The 19,793-nt window shown below is 36.5% G+C and overlaps 1 protein-coding gene across 2 annotated transcripts in view; it reads right to left on the reverse strand.

Moving 5' to 3' along the window:
* PLCB1 (phospholipase C beta 1) overlaps window positions 1–19,793 on the reverse strand; it is an 858,386-nt gene that overhangs the window by 251,396 nt on the left and 587,197 nt on the right. For both annotated transcript variants that reach the window (XM_040248321.1, XM_040248322.1), the window contains exons 5-9: window positions 18,700–18,779; window positions 16,384–16,437; window positions 15,292–15,367; window positions 7,379–7,479; window positions 5,986–6,152 (exon numbers count right to left, since the gene is read on the reverse strand). In XM_040248321.1, the coding sequence (XP_040104255.1) occupies window positions 5,986–6,152; window positions 7,379–7,479; window positions 15,292–15,367; window positions 16,384–16,437; window positions 18,700–18,779 (478 nt within the window). The remainder of the gene's footprint in view (window positions 1–5,985; window positions 6,153–7,378; window positions 7,480–15,291; window positions 15,368–16,383; window positions 16,438–18,699; window positions 18,780–19,793) is intronic.

Here is a 19,793-nt window from a genome sequence, read left to right on the forward strand (position 1 = left end):
TTATTAATTGCAGTAAGTTAAATAAGCCTGTTAGCCAAGACACAGCAGCATTCTGGAAAGTCTTGCCCAGTGCACTGAATCTCACTTTCAGACCCATAAATGGATTGAAATTATTTGGCATTAATACTAATTCTTATTTTTCATTAGTTCAGACCAACAAGAGTTCAATGGGCAACAGTTAAGATATGCAACCTTCTTATCATTAGCAACTTATTTAATTCTTCCAGTAAATCTCTCAGAATATTTTCAAAGATGAGCAAACTAGGGGGTGGAAATGGTCAAAGGTTTTAATGGCTTCTTAAGGTATCATAATAGTTGGATAAACATGATGATAAGTTGTTGATTTCTGACCAGTTTTAGTGGGACCAGCTGTTTTATCTGCCTGGTGACTAGTCTTTTCTCCAGGTGGCACACCCAGGCTGAATTTCAGGGAACCACCTCTCTCCCACTCTCAGTCCAAGTAGTTTAGGTATCTGACTCTTTACTGGCTCTGGAGGGAGTCATGTGACCAGTGTTTGTCCAATTGGTATACTCCATCCTCCAGGCCACAGGGGTCCTAGTTCAGGAGTGGTCCTGGGTGGCTGCTAAGCCATGCTCTGGTTTCTGGGATTTTGATGGAACTATGAGTAAGAGGAGTTTCTGCTTACTGAGACTGGCAGGCCTGGAGCTGCTGGTGGCTATCTTGCCAGGGGAGTCTGCCCAAGAATTACAGTCAGTACAGAGAACGTCACTGGGAGATGAAAGACGGGTCTTGAGGACATTATTTGAGTCCCTGGATATAGTTATGCTGCAAGTCTTTAACACACTTGCTTTTTGCCTTTATGCACCAATTATAAGCATATATGTTTATATGCATCAATTTCTTTCTGTGCTTCAGTTTCAGTTAAGTTTGTCATTTTTCAACTAAAGGAGTTCCACCTAATACTGCAGTCAACAAGACTCCCAAACCCAGTGCCCAATCTAGCACACTCTGAGTGCTTCTTGCTGCTGATAATAATGACACAATATAGTTCACTTCGAGGAGTTTCTTAAAATGATATTGAAAATACAATGAGGTTTTTTCTAAGTGTAGGTGGATTTGGAACAAAAATGCTTTCTATATCTGAACTTCTATTTGCTTGGTTTAAAACAAAATAGCTCTGCTATTATTCATTTTGAGTTCACCTATTAAAGTATTAACTCACAGTATATTAATAATTTAATTGCAACAAAGCAGGGAAGCTTTCATATGCCACACCTGGTAAAAATTTAAGGGAAAGAACATGTTAAAAAAGAAAATTACCTTGAAACATTTGCTAATATTATAATCTACTATATTAATTCAATTGCTTAACAAATACTTACGAACAACTGGTTTTCACAGAAGAATAAAAGTATGAACAAATTAAACTGTTTTCTTTTGGTTTGGCAGCTTAAACAGTATTTGGTCTTCTTTCACAGACATAACTGCTGAATCTAGAGGTCTGTAGTCTGTTACCTAAGGTACCAATACAAATATTTCATTTTTCATATGAATTTTACTCACTGCCTTCCTTCTAAAGAATTTAAGTGATAAAAAAATTAACAGTTTAAGAAACATTAGTCTTCAAACTTACATTCATGACCGTTCAGTAGAGGCAGGGTCACTGTGTAGCCCTATGTTAAGCATAGTTAGGCCTCAAGTGCAAGCAACAGGGAAGGAAGAAACATTTGCTGACTTGGGGTCACATGAATTTTTTAGTGTGTAATTTTAAATTGTAGAAATAAATCTAACTCCCTTGAGAACAGTAGCTTCTGCAGCAAGATTCCAACCCTGTGCAACCCAAACACATGAATGTTCGGCCTTAAACAGCACAGAAACCTTCCAATTATTTATAACCAGTGCATATCCACAGAGACCGGAACTCCAGCGTGGAATGTGGGTAACACACTGATGGCAGCAGCACAGAGCATCGCCGATGGTCAGCTCTTCCGGGTTTTCATTTCATGCTTCCAGGTGCTGTGCCATCAGTCAGCTTACCTATGCTCAGTCTTAGCCATTAGGCTTTTAGCTACATTTAAAATTTTTCACTTAAATGAAAATAACCTTCTATGTTGAAATTATATAAAATGCACATAATACTAAACATTAGCATATGTCAAGTTTGTGTGTTGCCTATTTGTTTTACACCTGACTTTAGTATATGTTTCTTGATATCAGAGAGTATAAGTGTATTTTTGTTATTACATATGTATATTCTGGCTTCTCAGTTGGTGCTAGTGGTAAAGAACCAACCTGCCGATACAAGATTCGCAGGAGATGTGGGTTCGATTGCTGGGTGGGAAAAACCCCCTGGAGGAGGGCATGGCAGCCCCCTCCAATACTCTTGCCTAGAGAATCCCATGGACAGAGGAGCCTGATGGGCTGCAGTCCACGGGGTCACAAAGAGTTGGACACGACTGAAGCGACTTAGCATGCATGCTTGTATATTCTGTATGTATCTTATTCCCATCATTTTATATCAAATATAGGCAAATATGGAAGTGTTCTCTTTTTTTTCAGATTAATGAGACTGAGTTTGGGGGTCATTTTAATTAATGCTTGAACACATTTGAAGAACTAGGCAAAATGTGAAGTACAACAGAAAAAATATAATATTAAATTTCACTACTTATTCTCTTAGGTGTTTATTGATTAAAGTGGAAACTTACATTACCATATGTAAAATATACAGCCAATGGGAATTTGCTGTATGGGTCAGGAAACTCAAACAGGGGCTCTGTATTAACCTAGAGGGGTGGGATGAGGCGGGAGATGGGAGGGAGGTTCAAAAGGGAGGAGATATATGTATATCTGTGGCTGATTCATGCTGATGTTTGACAGAAAACAGCAAAATTCTGTGAAGTAATTATCCATCGATAAAAAATAAATTAATTAAAAAAGATATTAGCTCATTGACTGAAAATTAAAAACTGCTTTTTTGAAGAGTATCTTGGTATGAGATCTTAAGTAAGTCATTTGATCTCAAAGACTTGGTTTTCTCCTTTGCAAAATGATAATGTATATTCTGAAAGTCACATAATAAATGAAAGCTAATTTCCTTGCATATCAATCAATGAAGCCATATAATAAATACTTTATTAAAATGTACTTTGTTGGACATATAAAGGAGTTCCTAAAAATACATTATAAGTCAAACATCAAATAACATGAACTGCAAAGTCAAATAAAACTTTGAAAAAATTTGGAAAAAATATCTCAAAGTCTTGGTTACTAAAAAATTGAGGTCTAATCCAACTATTTCTGATTACTACAAACACATATTTCAAAATTGTTATCCTTTTGACAATGTTACAACAGTTGCTAGAAAAACAAAACAATCTTCTCTAATCTTTGTTGTTCATATAAACAGAGCCAAAGCAGCAAACAAAATGACTTGGTGTGAGACATTACAAGTTCATCTTCCTATTGAAGTTTTGGGATTGAGAAATGAATACTGTGGTTATGAAAAATAATTTATCATCTGTATTTTAGACAAGTGTGTTTACTTATCACTCTGTAAAGCATAAATTTTCATTTAGATCAAATGACTCTTCTATTAATATATTAAATTTTACTTTCCTACTTGAAAAAAAAATCACATCAAGGCTGACATGGAGACTTCACAATCAATTACCATATTAAGGTGTAGAAAAAATAAAGTTGTAGAAAAATAAATTAAATTGCTATTTTATTCCCTAAATTTTATTTATTTATTTATTGGTTTTGTTTTGTGAGATCTTAATTCCCTGACCAGAGATTGAACACAAACTCCCTGCAGTGGAAGCATGGAGTCTTAACCATTGGACCACCAGGTAAGTCCCCAGAGTTGCTGTATTAAATATACCTGAATTATATATGTCTGCATGATTATGGAATTTATATCTGGTATGGCTGTAAAATGGGACTAAACACTTTTGCATCTGCAAGAGTCTAATCTTAATTTCCATCAGAATCAAAATTGGTGTCTCCAGGATGACAGAGTTTTACAACAACCTATCAGAATATTTTCCTTTGTATCCTCCACTTTGTCTGAGTCATGTATGGGGTGTCACACATTAGATGAAGTATGGACCATCAGCACTGTGGTGTGAGGGGATGCAAAAGGGCACAGTTCAGATTCTGAAGTGCCTGCACAAAAGCTTTTTGTTTTCGTGGTGTCATGGGCTGTTTTTAGAAGTCTTGTCGGACTTGTTAAAACACTGTTAGTTATTTTTGGCGAAGTTTGGATTTCAGAAGGGAACTGTCAAGCTATCCATGAGAAATTTCCAAGGAGTCTCTGGTTTAACGATAGGGAGAAATCCCAACTCTATGGCATCAGGGAAGAAGGAGCGTCAGATCTGAGGAGGCTGGAGGGCTGGCCTGGCAACACCAGCATGTGCTGTTGGGCCAGTCGTTTCCTTCAATGTCAGCAACGGTAAGAATGACGCTACAACAAAGGCAAAGTGCCTGACAAAGAAACTCAGACTAGAATGACAATATGTAAAGTAATAAAACTAAAAACTAAAGTAAATCATCTCTAAATTCTCAACTAATAACATGTAGAACAGAATTAATGATAAGATATTACTTTGATATTAATAAATACTTCCATTTCTCATTTAGAGGACTAGTTTCAGAAAAAATGCAATACGCTAAAATAACTTTTTAATTTACTTTTATGATAACTATTCTTATTAATGACCATAAGCTTGCCAGAGCTGACTGTTACTTATGAATTACTTGTATATTAACAGGCAATCTATTTCTTCTTAATAATTATTTAATTGCACTTTATTTTCTTTACTCCTTATGGAATATTGTCCAAGTTGGACAATATCTAGGAAATTTACAGTAACATCAGTAATAACATACTAATTTTCTCAGTGAAGGAATTTCAATCCAGATGAGACTTGGTCACTAGTGATAAAGGAAGAACTGATGATCCAGTTCAGAGACAATGATGCCACATATTAATATAATTAGAAACTCCTTGAAACTGAATTTTCATGATCTTATTTTTGCAAATCTTTTCTCCAGAATCAAAGATATAAATATCTCAATAACTTTCAGGCAATTTAGTTCATCTATCTGATACCAGTTTTTTCCCCTTACAAACACTAATTTTTTTAAGCACAGAAGGACAAAGTTTAAAATATTTTTTCAAGTGGAAAAATTCAATAGTGTAAGCTAGAATAAGATAAGGTTCTAATGGATTGAATATTCTCTTCAGTTTTAGTGATTTAGAAATATCTGTGGGTCATGTCACAGAACTAGAAACAGAACGAAAAGGGCAATCTTGAAGATAGTGAGTTTCCTGTCTGAAGAAAGATGCATCCAGTCATGGGGAAAATTTAAAACAAAACAAATCATTGGACATTTAAAAAACAATGTTGCATGCACGCTAAGTCACTTCAGTTGTGTCTGACCCTTTGTGAACCCATGGACTGTTGCCCACCAGGCTCTTTTATCCAGGGGATTCTCCAGGTAAAAATATCGGAGTTGGCTGCCATGCCTTCCTCCAGGGGATCTTCCCAGCCCAGGGATCGAACCCACATCTCTTAAGTCTCCTGCATTGGCAGGTGGGTTCTTCACCATGAGCACCACCTGGGAATTCCCCAAAATAATGTTATACACACATGTATACATAACAACAACACAAACATCACATAGCGATGGTGATGGCTTTGTCGCTCAGTCGTGGCTGACTCTTTGTGAGTCCATGGACTGTAGTCTACGAGGCTCCTCTGTCCATGGGATTTCCCATGCAGGAATACTGGAGCAGGTTGCCATTTCCTTCTCTAGGGGATCTTCCCAAGCCAGGGATCAAACCCAGGTCTCCTGTAGTGCAGGCAGATTCTTTACCAAATGAGCCACCAGATAAACATCACATACCAAACTTAAAAAAAAAAAACCCTAAATGACCCTTGATGTCCGTGACTATGAAGAGTGGCCCACTCACAATTAGAACTCGAGCCTCATTCTGGTGTGGGAAAAAGTGAACTGACCTTTTTTGGCGAGGCTGTTGTTAGGTTCATACTTCTCAATCAACACTTGGACTTGCTCTTGCTTTAAAGGTGGGTAAAGTATTTCATTTAGCCGGGGATCTCGCTGCTTGAGGTTGATAAAATCCATCATCTGATCAACTGTAAGGTATGGTTTGCTTTTGGCACCACTAAAAACAGTTAAACACCAGGAAATTAGCAGGTTTTTCTGTCAAGTCTCATGCATGTATTTGCATTTAGCAGCGCTGTAGAAATAAACGCCTGCCATACCTGGCAAGAGCATGCTATACTGGAATTCCTATCTGCCCTAAACACATTGTGTTGCTCCATCACAACCGCTGTATCTCTGTGGGATGCAAACACTTTGCAATGACTGCCACCAAATCCCAATGCCCTTGAACTATACCAGATACAAAAGAAAACCACAGTAGGGAACATGCGTTCTGTGTGTGAAGGTGCAGCACTCTAAAGTGAACATAGGTTATGGGTTGCTGTTTTGATTATGATGCTAAACTGGTTTAGTCATCAATTTCTCATATTCTGCTTAATCAACCTAAAGATATATTTATTACTCATTACTAAAAAGAACCAATATGATTGGGCACATTTTCCTTTTCATTAAAATTATGCTTCAGCGAGAGTCTAACTCTGCAACGTTGTGTGATTCAAACTTTCCATTTCAATCCTGTTGAAAACCCAAAGACAAGTTCAGTGGTACAGATGTTGCAGATGTTCTATCAATAACTGATGGCAATGAACTCAGCAAAGTACTGTGCTTGATTTCCATATGAAAAAATTCTTTATTTAGCCTATCAATTTTGGATTGGTCTGTCAGCATGTAGATTTCACTATAGCAAGAAGGTTAAATTGCTACTTCCCAATATTTGCCTTGGTGTTTTGATTTGTTTCTTAAAAAGAACTCATTTATAAAAAGTAATGTCTGTATAATTTCTGATATAAAAGCAAATAATTTTCAGCTGGGGAGTGGTTTTAGTGATCTGAAATTCTCATTTCACTGATGCAATGCAGAGAAGTATGATGACAGGTTCCCAGTTCAGCATTCTTTCTTACAACATGAGTCTATCTCTGCAAAGACTCTTGCCTACATGCCACTCAGTTCTAGCTATACTCTTCAAACTATGCAGAGACCCCCCGAGAATATTAAGACAATGACAGCCTGCAATAAGTCACAGCAAATTTCACTCATTACAAGCAGTGATTGAACCTCAGAGGCAGGAATGCGTGATTGTCTCCAACAAATGACGCAGAAACACTGCTGTTACTCATTGTACAAAGAATTTCTGCCATCTCCCTCTACCACTTTGCTACAGCCACACTGAGTACCACCGAGTACCACTGTAAGCAGGAACAAATGGGTTAAAATGTATTCTCTTACAATTCGGAAAAGATGTTATCAATTTCAGGTCGAGGACAAAGGTTGTTCAGGAAAACTCTGTACACTTCAGGAGTGAAATCTTCTTGAGGTATCGAATCATTCTGGGGAATAAAATAAGAGGGTCAGTAAATGGTCTTTTTCCTCATTATCTTTCCTCCCTGTTTTGTCTCTGTTTCCTCCTTCCCTCCTTCTTTTCTTTTAAGAACTCAGGGTAAGCATTCAGAAAGCATCTATGGGGCTAGCTTTATAGGGTCACTAGTTTTTGAGGTATCAAAAGCTCATTTTCTGTTTTCTCATTATATTTTAAGCTTAAGAGTTTTCTCCTTCTGAAGGGATGTTAAGGCAATTTCTAAAGTATGTTAGACCTAGTGAAACATGGTCTGTTCAGCAATTTTTTTCTTTTACGTTGCTTTTCCTGGTGACTTTAACCTCAGTTTTAATTGTTATAAAATATACAGAACTTAAATATGTCATTTTCACCACTTTTAAGTGTACAGATCAGTGGCATGAAGAACATTCACATTGTTTATGTGCTGTTTAGCAGACTTTTGAATGAATGTATTTTTCTTTCAAGAACCTGGAGAAAGATATTTTCAAAATGAAAACATAAGATTCCAATTTTGCATCTTTTTTTTTTCAAACAGTGTTCTTTCTTTTTTAAGTAAACTGATAAGTTGCAACACAGTTTTCATAAGTAGGACACCAGTCATTATTTGTCACTGATTCCTCTCAGTTCTACTGTTTAGAAAGCAAGTCACTGATATAAAAACTGACTTCTGTGACTTAACTTTCTGTTTAGTGCTGCTGCCATGGAAACTGGAAGCATGTATCCCAGCGTTTGTTAACAGGAAGGACACTCTTCATGCTGCTTTTCCTATTTCGGGTATGTGTTTATATGATTATTTTTATTTTTAAGCCCTTAAAGAAAACATCCTTCCTTTTACCATATTCATATTTTTGTAAATATACTTTTATAGAAGTATATAAAAATTATTGTCTGAGACTGCACTGCTTGCTAACAGATAAGAAAACTTAGCTCACCACTTGGCAAACAGCAGGAATCCTATAATTGAGAAATGAACAAATAAAATAACATTTTCTTTACTAAACTGATTTATACAGCAGGAAAAAAAAAATCCATTTTGCAAAATAGCATTTTGAGACAACCAAACAACACATATCATTTATATACAGAAAGAAGCATTAAATGGTTAAGCTCAGTTACCTGGACACTAACTTTGAAATCACGAGTACAAGCAGCCAGTTCCAAGAAGGAAATTCCAACATATTGTTGCAGGGTCTTTTGCCACTCATAAAATGGGGAAAGGTTTAACTTATGAACAGGTTTCCAAAATTCCATTTAATTTACAAAGTGAGAGAAATCCTTTTGACTGGAGAATGTACACTTTTTTAATTGCTACACTCTCTGAGTTAGACACCCATGTCTCTTATAAGTAGCTTTGAAAATAGCCAACAATGAGCATTGCTATTGTATTCTCTGGCTGAGAGATACAGGGAAGAGAGATTTAAAAACAAATCTCAAGGAAATACTCAGTGCCTTGTCTGGCCAACTCAAGCATCAGACTTTATTGGAGTTGATGAACCCCAAATTTGTTCTTATACTCCCCACTGTTTAGTTACTATTTAGAGCTCACTCTACTTCCCTTCCTCCTGATCTCACTAAAAGCATACAAGCAGATTTTGTCTAAGGCATCAATCATTGTCTTCCTTTTCTTACCGACTTCCTTTATTTTTCTCCATTCTTGTCTTAGCTTAAAACCTCTTCCTCCTACATCAGGTTTTAATTTCCAGTCTGTGCTACTATCACACCATGCTTGTCTCCTGATTCAGTTCTTAGTTTTGTGCTTCCAACTGTACAGTTTTCTGTGTTACTTGCTAACCTGCAGACCGACACAAACTAGGACCTGTGTGTTGCTTGTTAACTGCTCAATCTCTGTAACATATAGCAGGTCCACAGTAAATATTTACTAAATGAATGAATGTAATTTCTGAAAAAGGTGGAAGTTGATAGCAAATATGCTTCCCACAAGAGATCAGATTCAATTAAAGCTATTTACAAAAGAGTCCATACATATCATTTCATAAAATGACATGCTTTACTAAAACTCTATTTTTCTATTTACTATCTAAAAATTAGAACTTATTAGAGGGGACACATTGATGAAGTAATCTGAATAAATGCAGTATTACTCTTATTACCAGTCAGATGTTAGCACCTAGAAAATGGAAAATGTTTCAATACAGTTTCATTTTTCTTTTGCCCAACTTGAATGATGAGGATACCCTTTGGGGTCAGTGGGTGAAAATGAGGGAAAAACATTTTGGAGAAATAAGTTGAAATGAGCATGACTGAAAGCTAAAGTGAAAGAATACGGAGGAGATATTGAGGGAAAAGCTATGGTCAGTTAATAACTCCTTACATTTTAAATAAGGCTGGAATGTGCAAAGATCATTCACATTTTTCATTTTCCTGGATCTCATGATTTGGTCAAGTGGATAGAACAGACTCATTGTGCCAAGTTTGAGCAGGACGAAACCCAAGGACAATGCTCAAGAGCGTACCAAAACGTCAAATACTCTTCTGTGAACACTTCTTAACCAACCAAGTAGAGATGATACATTCTTGCTTTGTGTGTCTGCAGTCCACCTTCATATACCTTCTCTATGGAATCCACTACACAGTTTTTCTTTAGTTGTTATATTTCTGATCATCCACTAGACTGTGTGTTTTTGAATAAAGCACACTATCTCTTATTTAATTCCTTTGTGTCTCCAGAATAATGCCTGGCAGATAATATACACCTAATGAATGTTTGTTGAATTCACTCAGGATATGGCACCAGACCTTAGATCTGTCTTGTGGTCCAGGACTTCGTTTATCTCATCATGCCTCCAGGACAAAACAGATTATCAGTGATTATTTGTTGCCATTACTATCAAACTTTATTGGAGAAAGGATTAAGAAGGCCAATACAGTCTGAATCAGGCCCATTTATTCCAGAAACTACAAAGTATTTTCATTAAAAATGAAGTTCCTTCAATGCTATGGTTGAATACAAAGAATCTACCTTCAGTCCAACTTTAAGGTAGTACGGGTGGTGTTTACATTTCCAGATTCCAAAAACAGGTTATGAAATATCTACATGCCAAATTAAAAATAACAAAGTGCAGTAAGCCAGACAAAGACAAATATTATATCATTTATATGTAGAATCTTAACAAATGATACAAATGAACTTACATACAAAACAGAAATAAACCTGGAGGCATAGAAAACAAGCTTATGGTCACCAAAGGAGAAAGGCAAGGAGGGGTAAACTAGGAGCTTGGGATTAATATACACACACTTCTGTATGTAAAATAGATAACCAACAAGGACCTACTGCATAGCACAAGGAACTATACTCAATATTTTATGATGATCTATAAGCGAAAAAAAGAATCCGGAAAAAAATACATGTACATAAAAAAGAGAGAGAAAGTCAATGTATATGCATATAAATAATTCTCAGAGGATAATAAGAATAAATATTTATTGAGCACTTACTATATGCCGAGCATATAGTTCCAGGAGCTTTACTTGAATGCTTTCATTTAACTCCTTGTCAGTTCTATGAGGTTGGAATGGTTAGTGATCCCTTTCACAGATACAGACACTAAGGAGATGGGAGTTTATAAAACTTGTCTATGACATCAAGTTGGTGGGGGCAAGTTTGCTATGTTTTAAATTAAGGTTTCTTGATTCCTCAACTCATGCTGTAATCCAGAAAACTAAATTTCATGCCAATTTTTGAATATTGTTTGTATTTTCTTATTTATACTCTGTAATAAATAGGTATTTAACATGTGTTATTCTAAAACATATTAATTTCAGCGGACTCTAATGAATAAGGAGTCCACATGCACATTTTATCTTGCCTAATAAATGAATCATTTTCCAGTAAATTCAGGATTTCAACCTGCTCTTAATATTTTTGTTCTAAAGAGATAAAGCAAAAGTTATAGCCAGAGAGGACATGAAATAATTACAAGTAAGCTACTGATAATGAACCAAATACTTAATATGGTTCTAAAATGGAATTGTGTATTAGTGATTTTAAGATTCACAGCTGAATAAGTAATTATATTTCTGATTTACAGTCTGTGTATAAGGTATAGGAGAAAGGCAATATATTGCAGTTATTCTGGGAGAAGTTCTTTTGTAAATTTCATTCATACTATTCTTTACTAAAATATATCAAATTCTATAAATCCAAAATAATCACTTTTTTGGGGGTAGTATTACATGTATATTGATAGCTATAGTAAAATTTATTATTTAAAAAAATACATAGATTTATTCCTATTTTCTTCATTAAAAGGCCAGTGCTATGCAAAGATTATAATGTGATTCCAAATGTCACTGAGCTTTTTTTCAAGTTAATAAAAGCATTAAATCAAAGGGAATTTGGTGCAAGTAAATTATTTTCTGTTCTCAGAAAGCTTGTGGGCAAAGTAGCAATTTTATGAATATGGAAAAGTCTGAAAGTTCTCACTGAAATATATATTTGGATTATTAATAGAAGACAGTCATTGTTTTACCTCTCTTTTTACATACAGTACTACTTTTTAACAATTAAGGTAACTTTAACAAGCAATTGAAATAGCTAAAGGAGTACCCATTAAGGAGTGTGTTATTTCAATGGATCATGTTGGTCAGGATACAAGTTCAAGCACATTAATTATCCCTAACAATGTGCACAAAGATAATGTTTAAAAAATCACAACAGGATGTCCAGAGTATTTCTGGTAATGTATCTATTCACAGAACACAATTAAACCTAGTTGAACAGTTCAGTTCAGTTCAGTCACTCAGTCGTGTCTGACTCTTTGTGACCCCATGAACCGCAGCACGCCAGGCCTCCCTGTCCATCACCAACTCCCAGAGTTTACCCAAACTCATATCCATTGAGTCAGTGATGCCATCCAACCAATCTCATCCTCTGTCATCCCCTTCTCCTCCCACCTTCAACCTTTCCCAGCATCAGGGTCCTTTCAAATGAGTTTGCACAACCACTGGCTATATGAGGCTCCCCGATATGTACTGTAATTAATACGATCTACCATTTGTGTAACTTTTTCTTCTGTGAAGTGTTTAAAACAACCCTTGTCAGTATACCTTTGGTAATTAGTGGATATTTTCTAGAGCTACTGTTCTGTAGATATGAAATTACAGCAAAGATTCAAAATATATAGCCAGTTCCAGGAAACATGTGTTTCCTCGCTCTGAAACTGTCTTTGGTTTATAGATCTTTTCACAGCATCTAATTCTACTACTCCTCCAAGTAGAGTATACTTTACCGTGAATAATGAGCTTTAAAAACTTTATGATGGAGGTTGATTTTTTTTTTTAAATCTCCAATTTGTTTTCAGAAAATTGTCATAACATTTAATTTACTAAAGATAAATATTGTTTCAATTTAAACCCAACTCCTGCTATTTGAATCTCATTTTCCTTTAAAAATGTCTCCAGTTGACACTGTTTGAAAGTGCAAACCTATAAATAAAAGACACAGTGGATTATAAAGACTCAATTTTTAATTATTGACTGAATTCTCAGAATCCAATTGTTTAGAAAGTTGTAATTTACAGAGAACTGATTGATGGATTTGATTTTCTATTCAGCTTCTTCTATTCTTTTTTTCCCTTAGCTAGATTTATAGTAACAAGTTAACATTTTTTACCTCCTCCCCCACCACAAGATATTAGGTCAAATCAGGTAAAGGTCAAATTGGGAGCAACTTTAGAGGCAACAAATTCTTTGCACCTCTTTCTAAATTCATGTTTCATGCTTTTTTTTCCATGCTTAAATACAGTGATATTTTTACAGTTACTTAATCTGGTAAACTTTTTCCAGCTTCAGGGTGCTGCACACAGTTTTCTTTTTCTGGAATGAATTTCTCTTATTCTCAACAGCAATGCTCCATTCCATTTGTTCATAGCATTTTCCCCCAATTTACATGTGTCAGTTGAAGTTTTTAACTGGCACCCCCAGAGAATGTATAGTCCTTGAATGCTGGGACTGGAATTTCATTTTTCTCACTACCATATTCTCAGGGATGGAGGGCACACAGTAAGAGCTCAAGAGATACTCCTTGAGTCTGAATGGATAAAGAAGGTGTGGATAAAAATATAGTGGAATATATGTGGTATATATAGTGGAATACCATTCATCCTTAAAAAAGAATGAAATAATGCTATTTGCAGCAACATGGATAGACCAGGAGAGTGTCATGCTAAGTGAAATAAAACAGAGAAAGAATACTATATGATTTTACTTATATATGGAATATAAAATATGGCACAAATGAATCTACCTACGAAATAGAAACAGATTCAGAGACATAGAAAACAAATTTAGGGTTACCAAAGGGAAAAGGTGAGGCGAGGGGGAGATGGGGGGAGGGGTGGATTAGTGGTTTGGGATTAGCAGATGCTAACTATTATATTAATATATAGGATAAATAAATAACAAGGTTCTACTTATAGCATAGGAAAAAAGTATATTCATAGTAGAATCATTTTGCTGTAGAGCACAATCAACACACATAAATCAATGATTTCTCAATTAAAAAATAATAAAAAATACTACAGGTCAAATTTTAAAAAAGAAATATTTGTTGAGCTAAGGACAGGATCTTAACTGTTACATCTTTCTGGCTCCAAAGCATGAAACAAAAGAGCAATAATAACAAGCTTGATCATTTTCTTTTGCTTATTAAAGTGACGCTGAAACATTTGGGGAGCCCTTCCATAGTTCTGTCCAGTGTTTGCAGCATCAGCAACTGTTTCCACAGACAGCAAGAAACTGACAGCAAATAGTCACTCTTTACTTTTCTGTTACCTACAAAAGTCTTTAATATGTTTCATTTTTTTTCAAAAATATTCTCAATAAGAACTGGCCAATGCAACAGCTCTGGACAATTTTCATAACTTATTCACAATTTAAGAATGTTTTCTCAACTTCATTCAGTGCAACTTCAATGTTGCCAGTATGTTTCAAGAGACTCAGAGGTTCTTCCTTGGGTATAAGTGTTATTTTTGCTTACTTGTTGCTTAGATACCAGGATAAAAATAATTTGTAACAGAAAGGAGTGTTCTGCATAGAGGACAATAAAAAGGTTTTATGCAATATACCCAGTTAGCCCAGAAACAACAGTAAATTGTTTTAGAACCAGGTATGTAGAAATTCATTTAAATGAAGGCAAATTACTTTTTTTAGGAGATTAATGTATACTAAGTGCCTCAAATGCACTAGGCGAAAAACCAAAAGCATCTCACATCTTTGTCCTCTCATCTATTTGTTACTTAGGTGCGAGGTAGGCAATATCCATAATGTTTTGATTCTGCACCCTTCCCAGACAAAGCCTTTTGAGCACTGCCCTGCATAGTACATAAATAACATTTATAAAAATGTACTGCCATTCTGTTTATTAACTTGTTAGTCTTAAACCCAGACTTTTAAAAGGGGGATAAAATGAAATTAATATTTTAATATCCTCCTAATCATAATTCTTAATCATCAGTTAATATCTCAAGGAACATCAAGAAAGGATTTGTTATTAATGAGCAGCTTAAATTCTTGATAATGTTAATATATTTTTGACAATACATTTTTGGCATTAGTTGGTTACTTTTTTTAAAATTTACAAAGAACAAGGGGCTTTCTTATTGAAAATACTGGGATTAGAGGATTGAAAAAGATATATAGAGACCCATATATTATAAATATTAACAAATAAGTCATATTCTTAACTTTAAAGATGTTTGGATAATATCAGGGCATGATATATTTTAGTATGATTATCCAGAGCTATTAAGCAGTGGTAATTTTAGGAAGGCGTCATGCTCACCCTTGAAGATGGAAGACTACAAGCCTCTAAAGCTGTCTCGACTCGCTTCCGGTCTGCTGAGAACAGGCGGTATATGCTGTGAAGGGAAAGCAGGCAGGTGAGAGAGCTGCAGATGCCAGCCACAACATCCCACTCACTCAAACCTCGGCATCCCTCATCTATAAAGACTTAAAATATAACACTTGCTCCAGGATCAGCGTCTGTGCTGTGAAAGATATATGTGTGTGCTTTTCAAAATCAAAGTGTCTAATAGAAAATTAATATTTTGAGACAATGATGACCCGATTAAAAAACATTGCATTAAAAATGCTTCTAGTATTAAGCTTTAAAATAAATATCTTAACAATTTTGTTTCATTGCTGCTACCCACTGCTCTGAAAGTGTACATTGCTAATATTATTATTAATAAATAACTTTTTATGAGCAGAAGCTCACTGGTAGCTGTCAAAAGTTGAAGGCTTTTGACTGAATACGGTCTAGAAATGCACTTTTTTTGGTCAGTGATTTTGCTTTAAAATATATAACTTAAATAATAGTTTAATAATTTGGATTTATGGGTTCTATTGAAACATTAGGAAATCTATCACCCGGAAACTACCAGCCCCATGAGGAATCTGGTAGAGCTGAGTTATCCTTGTCTCTTTGAGACAGATTTCATTCTTCAGTTTTCCTTCTTGCCCCTGGCCTGCTTTGTCACGGATGTTCCCTGCCTAACTTCTGTTGACATTTGAGTTTGCAACCCTTTTTTCATGGCTAGTGTCATCTTGGAAGAAAGAGGCATCACGGTTGCCTAATTCCCATTCCTAGACTAGATCTGGGTTTCAGGTGTTCTTTTAGGTTTAACAGCACAGGTCTCCCATCCCCTCCACCCCCTTCCTGCTTTGGTGTTCCTTGAAAGTGATGCCACAGGGAAGGAGGAAGCCCAGGAAGCCTCTGTGAGGAAAGCACCTGCACCGATGCGCACACGGTGCAGGTGGGGCCTGGCAACCACACAGCTCCAGGCTCCCCTGGACCAGAGCGGAGCCATGGCACAGATTCAGGTCTCTGAGGAAACAGAAATAGAAAACAATGGGAATAGCTCGCACAGCTTACTTTTTGAGAGGAATGCGTCCTTCTGGAGTGACTTGCAGCTTAAGTTTAGTATACCTGTTGGAGAAGCAGAGAACAGTGTTTAATTTTTTTTAAAAAAGCTTTTTATTGAAGAATCAAATGCATAGAAAAAGGTGTTTTCATGTGTACAGTTGGCTGAATTTTCACCTACTGTCCAAGTTTCTGCAATTAGCACCCATATCAAGATAGAATCCCAGGAGCCCCTCTCATGTCCCTTCCACAGCTGGTCCCCCAAGAGCAAACCATTATCCTGCCTTTAAACATTCAGATTAATTTTGCACTTTACAAAATAGAATCACACTTTTTTATGGCTTCTTTCACTCAATATTATGTTTTCAAGATCCATCCATGTATTTGCTTTTCACTGTGAATCTTTCACTCTCATTGCTGTATGGTATTCCATTGTGTGAATATAAAACTGCACTTATGTCTTTCACTGCTTCTGGGCATGTAGACAAAGAGAAGGCGCAGGAGAGCTTCAGTTCGGTTCAGTTCGGTTCAGTTCATTTCAGTCACTCAGTCGTGTCCGACTCTTTGCGACCACATGAATTACAGCATGCCAGGCCTCCCTGTCCAACACCAATTCCTGGAGTTTACTCAAACTCATGTCCATCGAGTCGGTGATGCCATCCAGCCATCTCATCCTCTGTCGTCCCCTTCTCCTCCTGCCCTCAATCCCTCCCAGCATCACAGTCTTTTCCAATGAGTCAACTCTTCTCATGAGGTGGCCAAAGTATTGGAGTTTCAGCTTTAGCATCAGTCCTTCCAAAGGACACCCAGGACTGATCTCCTTTAGGATGGACTGGTTGGATCTCCTTGCAGTCCAAGGGACTCTCAAGAGTCTTCTCCAACACCACACTTCAAAAGCATCAATTCTTTGGTGCTCAGCTTTCTTCACAGTCCAACTCTCACATCCATACATGACCACTGGAAAAACCATAGCCTTGACTAGATGGACCTTTGTTGACAAAGTAATGTCTCTGCTTTTTAATATGCTTACAAACTCTACTGATGAATCTATAACTGGGACCACCAACTGCTCATGCACACAGCCATTCCATTCCTAGGTGTAGATGCAACAGAAATGCTTACAGTGTGTTCCCCAAAAGGCATGCTCTAGAATGACCATAGCAGCTATTCATAGGGAGATGCCTGTTGGAAGTGGACATCTCCAATAGGTATGATGAGCCAACTAGCTGTTTTTCTAGCTGTAACGTGCTATATCTATGTGTCACTTTCCACCAACATTCTGTGTGGCACAGCAGATTTTCCAGAAAGTCTGTTAGATGAAGAATGGTAAGAAGACAATTGAAACAGCAACAAAAAAGCGGAATAAAGGGAGGAGGAGAGGGGAAGGCATGTAGGAAGGGTCCTGAAGGTGACAAAGTAATGAGATGAGAGGATGACATGAAAGAGCATTTGAGTAAACCCATGAAGTCCTGGTTAACCGCAAAAGAAATTCATGGAAGAGTATGAAAGAAATGTGGACTGGACTCTTTGGTTTGGAATGATGGGTATGTCTTACAGAAGAGGGAAGACAGAAAGTTATTAAATAAAAATAGAGGACCACCTAGTAATGTTTCCATTTGTGGTTTTGATTTCAAGGCTTTCCAGCCTCTTGGACATCCAGTGTCCAAGCTGATCACAACCAGCTTTCCTACTTGCTCATCTGGCAGAAATCATTATTTTCCTTGGTCAAATAAATTTCAGAAAGACTATGTAATTCAAGAGTGACTAGGTACTCCTGATTTGCTTTTTTTTCTTTTCCTTTTCATTCTGCTTTTTTCTTTACATTCTTTTTCTCCTTTCTTACTAACAGTTGCTATGATTGTCTAGAAGGACAGGAATCAGGACATCAGCTTACTGATTTAAGTTGCATCTATCAGAGATCTTAGACTCTGGAGAATTCAGTCCCATATGTTGTTCATTCTCTTCCTCAGATTAATAATTGATACAATGCAGGCAGATGTAGAGCTGAAGACTCTCTGAGATGAATAATTTTTGATTCTGGGCATAGTTGCCAGGATTTAGAAGTATCTCCTTACTGCGTGTCAAAGGCATTGACATTCAGGCAAGCTCAGTGTAACACAGATGTAGAGCTCAGAGGAAAGAGCAATCTTTACTGGAAGTATTCCAATTCCAAGCAGTGAACCTATCAGTTTTCTAACAAGTCCCAAAGGGAAATTTATGTTTATCAATGTGAGAAGCCAGTGCAGCATAAACAAAAGACTCACAAAGGAGAAAGGAAACTGACTCAGATGAAGCAACACCCTTTGCAATAAAATTAGAGCTACTTACGCCTTTTCCAGAAATGCGTCCCTGGACATGTTTTGGGCCAGCAGGTTTGTTGCCAAACTGAAAACCTCATTTGTCCATTCCTGAAAAATGTGAATCACACTTTCATCAGCTTAAATACTGTGCAGTCATTAGACATATGTTTTTAGCGAGGCTACTAGGAAGACAAATTAGTTCAATTTGTATGCCTAAGGGTTTTTTCCCTTTTTTTCCTCTGTTAAAATGAAATAATTAAATTCAAATCACTGGATGACTACTCTTTTCCTAAGGAAATGTTCTTTACCCATGAACAACATTTTATCTGCTTTTTAAAATACCTACAGATAAGAGAACTGGTATATTGCCTTTAATAACCAAGTATGTCTCACTCTTTTTCTTGCATTATAAACACATAGAGAATTTTAAAATGTAGTCAATTATATTTCCGACACGGCTTCCCAGGTGGCGTTAGTAGTAAACAAGCCACCTGCCTATGCAGGTTTAATCCCTGGGTTGGGAAGATCCCCTGAAGGAGGAAATGGCACCCCACTCCAGTATTCCTGCCTGGAGAATCCCATGGACAGAGGAGCCTGGCAGGCTACAGTCCGTACAGTAGCAAAGAGTCGGATATGAATGAAGCGACTTAGCACATATGCATATTTTCAATACATCTGCAAATAAGATCTTCCTATTTTACTACTCAAGTCAAAACAGCGACATCAGTGAATCTTTAAATGTTAATTACAGTTCTAGAAGTCTCTCAATTAGCTGCAGTCCCAGTGTCACACAATACTCAGTACCGTTTCCTCCCCTTAGCTCTGTCCATTCCTTACTGCTGCCCTAATCCCAATCCCTACCTCACACCATCCACCTCTGATTTCTCTTGGCATCCAAAAAAAAAAGCAAAATAACAAATGATGATTTGGAACAATCAACATTCTGGGCTGGAAAAAAAGTCTCTAAGAGAAGATGAGATAAGAGCTAAGTAATGTAATCATCTGATGTTGTAGTTGACTTGGCTCCCTCTTCAACGTTCAACAGCTTTTCCATCTAATTTTGTTACTTCTACTACAGTTTTTATTGTTATTTTGTGTTTTCCCTCCTGGTTTATGATAATA

The sequence above is a fragment of the Oryx dammah genome, unplaced genomic scaffold (assembly GCF_014754425.2).
Source record: "Oryx dammah isolate SB20612 unplaced genomic scaffold, SCBI_Odam_1.1 HiC_scaffold_10, whole genome shotgun sequence".
NCBI lineage: Eukaryota > Metazoa > Chordata > Mammalia > Artiodactyla > Bovidae > Oryx > Oryx dammah.